Source organism: Vigna umbellata, chromosome 6, assembly GCF_029865625.1.
Source record: "Vigna umbellata cultivar VRB3 chromosome 6, Vumbellata_1.0, whole genome shotgun sequence".
NCBI classification, from domain to species: domain Eukaryota; kingdom Viridiplantae; phylum Streptophyta; class Magnoliopsida; order Fabales; family Fabaceae; genus Vigna; species Vigna umbellata.
The window spans coordinates 13,223,896-13,235,395 of record NC_142170.1 but is presented as its reverse complement, the minus strand read 5'-3'; the positions used below and the strand labels follow the sequence as shown (position 1 = coordinate 13,235,395).

Here is an 11,500-nt window from a genome sequence, read left to right as displayed (position 1 = left end):
CAAATGTTTGAAGATCATTAAAATAATCTTAATAAAATTTCTTGGGGAAACAAGAAGTTGAATCTGGCAGAGCCGGTTAGACAACTTCTCATCCTTTCAGGAAGATGCAATAAAAATTAAATAGAACAATAAAAGTTCTGGGGAAACAAGAAGTTGAATCTGGCAGAGCCGGTTAGACAACTTCTCATCCTTCCAGGAATACAATGTAATTAAATAATAAGAATAATAACAGGTCTGGGGAAATAAGAAGTTGAATCTGGCAGAGCCGGTTAGACAACTTCTAATCCTTCCAAAAATAAAAACGAATAAGGAAAACAATATAAAGTATGGGGAAACAAGAAGTTGAATCTGGCAGAGCCGGTTAGACAACTTCTAATCCATCCAAAAATAAAAACGAATAAGGAAAACAATATAAAGTATGGGGAAACAAGAAGTTGAATCTGGCAGAGCCGGTTAGACAACTTCTAATCCATCCAAAAATACAACAATAAACAATTAATAGCATACATATGGCATAACATAATCAACATCACATTTTACAACTATCACACTTGGATCTAAACAAAGAAGCATGTTCTCATCCAAAATTCAAAATCATACAGAAACAAAATACTTCACATTCAAGATTTAAGATAAACTAAAAGCAACATATACAAGACTCAAAATAATATCAAACAAAATGTAACTCCCCTTACCTCTATTCCAGACTTAGGTTCCTCTTCTCAAACCGTTCTCCAGAAACTTCCAGAATTTCCCCTCTTCAACTAGAATTTCCTCCAACTCTCTCCTCTCACAATTTCCCTAGAATTTTGGTGCAAATCTTCATCCTCCCCCCTTGGCTATTTATAGCCAAAAATTTTTACTATTCATTTTTACTATTCATTTTTACTATTCACTTTTACTATTCATTTTTACTATTCAAAAATTATTTTTTATTCACCATTCTTATCTCTGAATAATTGATTCTACGTGGAGTGTCCTCTTCCACAATTTATTTTAATATATTTTTTTTAACTATTCACTATTCACTATTCACTATTCACTATTTACTATTTACTATTTACTATTCATTCATTTTTTTTTTTAACTTTTAAAATAAATTCTCAAATTTTTAAACTCCTTCATTTGAAATTATTATTATTGTTACCTATCATAAATTTTAATTTTTTTTTACCATACTTTTATTAACTTTATAAAAATAAAAATAAAAAATAAAAAAAATAACTATTTATTAAATTTAAATATTTTTTTTTTCATGGGTCTTACAGATATTATGCTCATCGACAGCAAAAAGACATAGCAAGTATTTAATAACTTGAGTATTCACGCAGTCGACGTGGAAACTATTAGTATTTTGTTAATTAAAGAGTTAAATTCATAATTTCTCATTTTTTAAAAATCTTTCACATTAATCTTATAATTATTAAATGTTAGTGAAATAAATTTAATTTACAACTTTCCACATCTTTGTTTCAATTTTATCACTAAATTACTTTATAATTCTCTTTTCTTTACTTTCTAGTGTGTTATCATTGTTTAGAGTTAAATTTAGAATTTTTCATTATTTTTTCTTCCATTTTCGTGCTTGTGTCATTGTTGGTTTTAGAAATGATATATACATATATATATATATATACATATATATATATACATATATATATATATATATATATATATATATATATATATTTTGTTTCCGAAACAACAATTAAAGAGATGATTGAAAAAGGAAAAAGGAAGGGTAGATATATTGGATTGAAGCGGTGCATGTAGAAACTATTGGCCCAACAAAAATGAATGTTAAAAAAAAGACACCTGAAGTGCAAAATTGGGATGTTTTGTAGGACTCATGCTGCCACGTAGATTTAAGTAATTTAGGGTTGAAATAACTTTGAGGGTTACTCCTACACCACACACGTTGTTCCGGTATTATGACAATTTTTTAAAAATTTAAAATTAATTTTTATATTTTAAAAAATCCTACCTCTCTATTTCTTTTCTTTAACCGATATTCACATTCATTAAAGAAAAATTTCTTCATCGGATTAACGGATCCACGTCTGTTTAAGCTTTATATTTTTTTAGTTTTTAGTTAATTAATTTATTATATTAATAATAATTATTTAATTAAATTAAATAAAATAAATTTATGTAATATATTATAATAATCTATAAATTAATTAAAATATAATATTTAAATAAACTAAAAATTAAAAAAAAACTTTGGCCACATTAAAGGATATGTACATCGTTGATTATAATTAACTAAATTTTTTTATAATTTAATTAAATTAATAATAATTATTTAATTAAATAAAATAAATTAATTTATTACATAATTATATATAAATTAATTTTATTTAATAAAATAATTATTATTAATTTAATTTATGTATTATAATTTAATTAATTATTTAAATATTTTTTATATAATTACTTAAACGGACCACATCCTCTTAAGCTTTCTCTATTTTCTTTTGGTTTTTAGTTTATTGTAATATAAATTAATATATAAATATTATTTAATTTGTTTATAAATTTATTATGTAATTATATATAAATTAATTTTATTTAATAAAATAATTATTATTAATTTAATTTATGTATTATTATTTAATTAATTATTTAAATATTTTTATATAATTACTTAAACCGACGTGCCACTAAGTTTTTTTTAGTTTATTAATTTATTGTATCTTAAATTAATATTTAAATATTATTTAAATTTTTTATATTTTAAATTAATTTGTAAAGTATTTAATTTTTTTTGTTTTTTATAATATATTATGTAAATAAAAAATATTACTAATAAAATTTAAAATAAAAACAATAAACTAAAATATAAATAAAAATTTAAAATATGTAAACAGATGTTAATATTCGTTTATGGATGTCAATATTTGTTCATGAATATCAACATCCGTTGAAGGTGAAACGGATGACATCCGTTTTATAGCAAAGTAAATTGGATATAAAGTGGTACATGAAACATTTAGTGGTGTTGGAGTAAGTAATAGTTGATAATTTTACTATAAAGTTTTTAAAATGGGTTCTTTCTTTTCAAACTGTAATTTTTTAACTAGTATTTTGACTCTTGAATTTTGTTTTTCACAGTGATTACAAATAAGTAAAGAAGTTAAAGATATATATTATATTTTAAATAATAATAATAAATATGATTCAAAATAAAAGAAATTAATTTAACAATGTTTAAATTATAAAGTAATTTTAGAAAAAAGTTTTATTTTTAATATTTTCTATTTTTATTTGTAGTTTATTAATGAATATTTAATTATTTATTTATTGTTTTATATAATATTACAAATTTTATCATTATTATATTAATAATATTAAACTATTGTATTATTATTATTAAATATTATTACTTATTATATTATTAAGAACCGATAGATGTTTTAAACTTTTTCAATGCTAGAATTTGTTCTTAATTTAAATGTAAACTTTTATAAAAGTATGTGAAAGTTTTTCAGAGATACATTCAAACAGTCCATAATAAATGGTTTTCTTTTACAACTTTTATTTTGTAATTTCAAATTCATGGTTACTATATATTTTAAATTTTAAATTTCTCGTTGACAATTATAAATCTTAATTTTATAAAAGGATTGAAATGGAAATGGTTAGTTACTTTTTTTTTTATCTTCAAATTTTTTTAAAAATTATAATTTTCACCATTTAATGATACTTTATGTTATTGAAATTATTTTTTAAATTATTACTTAAATTTGACATAATTGCATTGCAATTTTAAACGAAGTATTATTTCTAACGATTTACTATTTAGTTTATTAAAAATATCATTATTCAGTTATTTATTTATTGTTTTATATCATTATTTAATTTTTATTACTATTATATTAGTATTATTATGTCATTATATTATTATTTAATATTATTACATGTTATGATAAATTATTAATTTTTAAAAACTATTAAATTTGTTGAATTCTTCATTCTTCAAATTTTGTTCCTCTTCTTATAGATTACAAATATGTTAAAATTTATTTAGACATTAAAAGGGTTCTATTAAAAAAAGGCTTATTTTTTTTTTACATTTTTTATTTATTTTAAATTCCAATATCAAACTTTCTTACTATAAGTTTACAGTTTTTTTAGATTTCAACTTTCAAAATCAAAATTTATTAATATATATATATATATATATATATATATATATATATATATATATATATATATATATATATATATAACAAGTTTCAAATTTACCAATATAAATTTCAATTTTAGAATAATATTCAAGTTTTTTTTTTTTTTTATATTTTTAAAAGTTGAAAGAGTTTATGATTTTCAGTTTATAATAATACACTTATTTTTATATTAATGAAATTATTATTTAAATTTAACATAAATATATTATAATTTTAAAATAACTACTATTCACAATATTTTATTATTTAATTTATTTTTGATTTATTAATGATGTCATTTATTAAATATTTATTTATGAATTTACGTATTTTTAGTTATTATTATTATTATTATTTGTCATTATTCACATATTTTTATTAAATATTTTGAATTCTTCATATTTTAAATTTTGTTCCCATATTAAATTTGAACTTTTAGGATAAGTTATATATATATATATATGAAAAAGTTGTTTAAAAGTATTAAAAAGATTCATTAAGAAAACTATGAGTAAAATTATAAAATATGGGTATTACTATATTGAACTTCGTATTGTAGTGAAAAATTTCATCCATTAAATTTTTTGAATAAAAATATGTTTAAAATAGTTTTCAATGAGTGTAAGTAGTTTTTTATACTTTATTTGAAAATATTCACATAATCTTTTCATACCAATTAAAAAAATTAAATATTGATTGATATGATTAAAAAGTAAAACATTCACTCATTACTTAAATGTAAATTATAAATTATTTTAAGAAAATTAAAACATATTTTTTATTTAATTTTATTTTTACGGTATATATATATATATATATATATATATATATATATATATATATATAAAATAAAAAATCTAAATCAAGGTACAAAAGGATCTCTTTGTTTTTTATAATATTATACGAAGAAGGAAACTTAAAGAATCTTTTTTACAATATTTCGTGAAAAAGGAAACTTAAAGAATATGAATAACAATTTAATAATAATATAGTAAATTAAATAAATTAGACTTTTAATTTAAATTTACATAATATTAAATTGGTTGGATGGAAAAACTTCATTAGATGAAAGTTTGTATTTGTAATTTTTGTTTATTTTATTATTTTCATATGATTTGGACTGTAGATTTTATTTTGAAATTTTTAGATTTTCTTCGACTAATGTGTCTATATTTAAAGGTATAAAAAAGTGATATAAAGATTTTTGAATCATATTATATGTATTTCAATTTTTTAAGGACTATTCTCTTAGTTTTTGAATTATAATTCTGATTCTTATCAACTCTTAATTTTTTTTTATAGTTATTTAGAATTCAAATTAAAATATGATAGAATTTTCTCTTAAACATGATTGTATTATATCATGATTTAAAGATACTGAAACTCAATTATTTTAATATAAATAATTTATAACAAAAAGTATTTCACTATTTTAAAATACATAATTTTCTTTTAAATCAGTTTTTAAGTTCTCTAACGTCTTTACTATTAGTCTAATTGAAAATCTAAGACACTAAAATTAATCCTTGTGATAGTTATTCAATTTGGACGAATTAATTTATTTATTTATTCGTATAAGATTATATGTTGTATATGAGCTTCTTAGATTTTATTATATAAAAAAAAGTAATAAAATCCTAACTTTGACTGAGTGGTGAGTTACAAGTGTTTTTAGATTTGATTTATAGATTTATTTTTCATCCAGAATCATTCCAAACTGTAGTGAATCTCTGAGTGTAGATTAAATTAGTAGTATTGACCAGTACAGTTTGAGTATATGGCTGAGCTTCATTCTAAATTACTTATAAAACTATATTTAGCTATAACTTTATGTTCTTCTTCTCTATAAAATGGAATATTACACATCATAGCTTCAGTAAGCAGAATCTAAGATTCAGCAATGAACATGGCATGCAACCACTTTATTCTCCTTCTCTTCTTCGTTCTTCCTCTCACATCACAATCAATTACTTTTGCTGGTCCTGCATCTATTGTTGATGTTTCTTCACTCAATCGAAGTAGTTTTCCAACAGGCTTCGTTTTTGGAACAGCATCAGCAGCATACCAGGTATACATATTCAGGTTTCATTTTTTTTATTACATTGATTTTTTTTTTTAATATTAACTAGTCAGATTTGGAACTACATCTCTTGCAGTTTAATTAGCAGCCAACGTGTAATGTTATAATACCATCTGATCAAAGATCCTGTAGTTCATATATACACACTGTTGTTATCACTTATTTTAAAAAATAACTATTCAGATTTGAACGAAGCAAGAAAGCATATAGTTATAGATGTATTTATCATTTCTATTTATTGTACAAAGTAAATAAAGATGACATTATTTATCCTATTGGCAAAAACCTTGTGACAAATCTTATATCAACTATAAATAAAGTAAATTTACAATATTTACAAATATCACCTTACCATATAAAGTATATGCAAATCTCATTGTCTTTAATGGACTTTTGATACAAAAACATTAGATATGTAAAATCATGAATTACTGTACTTGAGTTTACACATGACAAGTGTCTTATGTATATATACACATATAGATATTCTGATGAAAAAAAAGTAAATTGATTTTATAAAATTGAATTAAATTTAAACTAATTTTATAAGTTGAATTAGGTTATTTTTTTATAAATAAATGTGAGTTGTTAGTATGTTGTTCATAAAAAGGGTTAAACTTGTAACTTTTTTTCACTCTCTTTTTTCAAACTCTTCAAACCAACTTTATATCTCTCAATGTTAATGCAAAAAGTTGAATTAGGGTTAAAATTTACTTGTTAGTAATGCTCATAATCCATTCCTAACAAGAAGTTAACCTTTAAAATTTGAACCTAAACTCACATAATTTTATGTTCATGTTGTAGTACGAAGGTGCTGCAAAAGAAGATGGAAGAGGACTAAGTATGTGGGATGTATTCACCCACAAATATCCAGGTATATTTTGTTGGAGTTTCATATTCATTAAACATAAGAAGATTTCGTAATATATAAGTAAGTTGAAATTTTATCTTAAAAAGTTAATTTTATAAGATTCAGTTAAATTTAAAATTTATATTTTAATATTTTTTATGTTTTCATCTCTAACAATCTATAAAGTAATTTTATGAGCTCTGAGCTCAGTTTTACGTTTTACAATAGCCTGATTATACATGTATAATACTTGCAGAGAAAATAAAGGATAAAAGTAGTGGAGACATAGCAGTTGATCAGTATCATCGCTATAAGGTAAAGTCCAAATTCTGATTCAATGAAGAAACCAAGTATCACTCTTCCTCAAAGTAATTAATCATTTTTCTAGTGTTGTTTTCTGTTTATATAACAGGGAGATATTCATATAATGAAGAATATGAATCTGGATGCTTACAGATTCTCCATCTCTTGGTCCAGAATCCTACCAAGTGAGATCAAAGTTCATCAACAATTATTAATTATTTTCGTAATTATTGTATTTGTACCTTTTATGTTAATGATTTCAATCTTTGTAAATCATAAATAGAAGGAAAGCTGAGTGGAGGTATAAATCACGAAGGAATCGATTATTACCACAACCTCATCGATCATTTGCTACTCAACGGTCAACATTAATTCTTTACTCTTTTTTTTTCTTAATTAAAAAGCTTACATTTTATAATAGATTTTTAAGTAAGTGACAATAGTTATATGCGAAATATTAATATTTTAGGTATACAACCATATGTGACACTTTTTCACTGGGATATTCCTCAAGCTTTACAAGAAGAGTATGGTGGTTTCTTAAGTCCTCTCATTGTGTAAGTTTTACAAAATTTATCTTTTATGTCATAACTAAAAATAAAAATACGAATGATATGTAAGATAACTTAGTAATCTAATTTTCATAAATAGTTACTTCCTTGATGTTAACTTTACACTAATTTATTATCATTATAACTATCATGAATATAATTCATCCATCACTGATTTTCAGAAATGATTTTCATGACTATGCGGAACTTTGTTTCGAAGAATTTGGAGATAAGGTGAAACATTGGATTACTTTAAATGAGCCATGGTCTTTTAGTAGGGGTGGTTATGCACTTGGGAGCTTTGCACCAGGTCGATGTTCCCAATGGTTAAATCCAGAATGCACTGGTGGTGATTCAGGAACAGAACCTTATGTAATTTCACATTATCAACTACTTTCTCATGCAGCAGCTGTTCAAGTGTACAAGAAAAAGTATCAGGTTTTTTAGTCTTCTCCAAAAGCTTTATAGTTAATTAGACTTCAGCATTGCTATATGGTTAAACTGTTTTTGTACAACTCTTGTACTTAACATTTGGAACACTTTGCTTAAGGAATCTCAAAGGGGAGTGATAGGCATAACACATGTGTCTCATTGGTTTGAGCCATTTTCAAATACCACATCAGATAAAGAAGCTGCTCAACGAGCTCTTGACTTTATGTATGGATGGTAAGTACTTCACTCTCCATTTAAATATTACCACTCTTAAAAATAAAATTATGTTAGAATATAAAATTTAAGATTAACTCAACCTTGTAAAATCGACTTATAACATGAAATTTATACTTATTTATATACTGTGAACTGTCTTATTGTCCGTCTATTTGAAACTTTCAACACATGTCCTTCATACTGAGAAATATATATATTGAGTTTAGGGACTAAACATTAATTATTGGTATGATAATTTTGTACAATAGGCTGGACAAACAAAAAATCTCGTTATGATAGACTTTAAATTATAATTATGATATTATATTAAGAAGTGAATTTTAAACTTATACAATCATATAAGATTGTACTCATTTATATATTATAAATTTATCTTATAACTATAATTGATGTGGAATATCTTGAGTTATCCAGAGTCACACTAATTAAAGTTGTTATTACGTGTTATATTGTTCTTCTATTTTCAAGAGTAAAATATCGTAAGTTTTGGATTTGTACTATATTATATTATTTTGGTAGTAGGTATGTGAATAATTTAGAGTTATTCAACAAAGAAAAGTATGAAATTTTGATATTTTGTAATAATAATTATAGGTACATGGAACCATTGACATCAGGAAAGTATCCAGAGAGCATGCGTTCCTTAGTTGGTAAAAGATTACCAGAATTCACTAAAGAAGAAGCAAAACTTCTTGTTGGTTCATTTGATTTTCTTGGATTAAACTATTACACCACTTACTATGCTGCCGATGCACCCAAGACCAAACCTAATTATGAAACAGATTGCAAGGCCAATCTTTCATGTAAGTAGAACTTTAACTATCACTTATTTAAATAACATATCTTATACTTTCATAATATCACATTTTGTTTTTTGTTTTGTGTGCTAGCTATTCGTAATGGCGTTCCAATAGGTCCATCGGTATGTATGCAATCATTTGAAATTTTATGTTTATATTATTATTGGTTTATTTGGTTTTGTATAACTTCATATTTATATTTGCAGAGCGGTTCTAGTTGGTTATACGTTTATCCTAAAGGAATTAGAGAATTGTTGCTCTATACAAAAGAAAAGTACAACATTCCTTTGATTTACATAACTGAAAATGGTAATTAAATCAAATCATCATTTTATTATCTTTGAAATATCTCATTAAGTAATTATTTAGACAAAATTATTTAAAATATGTAGCCTTAATATAACTTTTTGCATGTTTATAAGTAATCTTTCTTCTATCATTTTTAACGTATATTGCTTTTAATTTGAAGGTGTAAGTGAATTGGACGAACCGACAGTATCGTTAAGGAAATCCCTTTACGATAAACATAGAGTTCACTACTATTATCACCATCTCTATTATATAAATTCGGCAATTAGGTAATTAATGATTTCTTTATTGCTCACAAATTATTTTATTTGCAAATTTAATTTATTTATTTTATTGACTTTACTAGGGATGGCGTAAACATAAAAGGATATTTTGCATGGTCATTGTTGGACAACTTCGAATGGAATGATGGTTATGCAGTACGCTTTGGAATTCACTTTGTGGATTATAAGAATGGCTTAAAACGATATGAAAAACTCTCTGCAAAATGGTTTAAGAACTTTCTTAAAAGGTCTTAGATTATATAGTTAGTTCTTAATCTTTAAGGAACTCTACTATTAGAATAAATTCATAGAGTAAGCTCATGTAATGTAATAGACATAGGGTTAAATCATTCCATTAGTTTCATTTTTTTTAGAAAAATTGTAATCGGTACCATGTTTCGATTTTGTTTTTAATATGAAAAAATTGATACAGTTAGGTTTTTTTGGTTACTATTGCACTAACACTATTGAAGAGGTGTTACATGTCAGTTCATGTTTTTTTTTCAATTAAAAATTTGTCACATGTTAAATTAACATCATGTCATACGACAGTGATAATATGATGTGACTCTAGAAGTGTTACATGTTACTCTCGTGCCTGTGTCATTGTTTTAGTTTTGATTTAGTCACTGTATTTTTATTTTATCTCAATTCACTTATAATTTTTTTTAAAAATTAAACAATTTTGTCTCTTCAAATAGAAACGAAATATAATTTTTATATGAATGTTATACAAAATTTATATTTTTAGTAAATATTTTTAACAAAATTAAATTCATTTATATTTATATTTTACATTGAATTATATTTAAAAATATTTTAAAGTTTTTAAAAGAAAGTAATGTTAATAGAAAAAAAATTGAAAATTAATTTCAACTAACAAATATGTTAAACTTATTTATCAATTTATATTTCATAAAATAAAATAAATTTACAACTTCAATTCTTTTAAATCATTGTATATTTTTAAAATGTGTAAAATTCAATCATTTTTATACAAATGTTTTATTGATTTAGAAATTAAAATTTTACACATGACAAAATTTTATTTACAAAAATTAAAATAAAAATAATTAAAAATTATTTAAATAAAAAAAATATTAACTAAATAAATAAATACTTATTAACTTAATTATTTTAAGTGTTATTATGTATTAAATAATGTTTATACTATTTAATACCTTATAATTAAAAAATTAGTCCCAAACTTTATTTAACACATAACATAGGTAGTTTATAAGTTTTAAAACTTGAAAACCTAAGAAATAAAGTGGAGGCTTTGGAAGCTAAACCCTTTCCAGCACATCCTATGGGAATTATTGAAAACCTTTCCACCCTGACTTGGATTTCGACAACTTTATTTTTTTTTCACCATAATAAACAACACCAAAGGCAATGCAATTTATTTTTTATTTAAATACTATTTTTTCTTTCTTTTCTTTTAATTTTTTTAATTAAGTTTTAATTTTTGTTAATTTTATTCATTAAAGATTTTTTTATAGCAAG

At 22.7% G+C, this 11,500-nt stretch overlaps 1 protein-coding gene across 2 annotated transcripts; it reads left to right on the top strand.

The window, feature by feature from the left end:
- The first annotated feature begins 6,062 nt into the window (after nucleotides 1–6,062).
- On the top strand, nucleotides 6,063–10,373 carry LOC148196820 (cyanogenic beta-glucosidase-like). Of its 2 annotated transcripts, XM_088093270.1 has the most exons (13): nucleotides 6,063–6,237; nucleotides 7,054–7,123; nucleotides 7,356–7,414; nucleotides 7,512–7,587; nucleotides 7,686–7,763; nucleotides 7,872–7,959; nucleotides 8,136–8,391; nucleotides 8,504–8,619; nucleotides 9,217–9,425; nucleotides 9,513–9,544; nucleotides 9,629–9,731; nucleotides 9,892–10,000; nucleotides 10,078–10,373. In XM_088093270.1, the coding sequence occupies exons 1-13, from the start codon at nucleotides 6,070–6,072 to the stop codon at nucleotides 10,247–10,249; spliced, it is 1,536 nt and encodes a 511-aa protein (XP_087949396.1). In that variant the 5' UTR covers nucleotides 6,063–6,069; the 3' UTR covers nucleotides 10,250–10,373. The 2 variants fall into 2 exon arrangements, with proteins under 2 accessions (XP_087949396.1, XP_087949395.1); XM_088093269.1 differs by having other exon boundaries at nucleotides 9,513–9,731.
- Nucleotides 10,374–11,500: the final 1,127 nt, after the last annotated feature.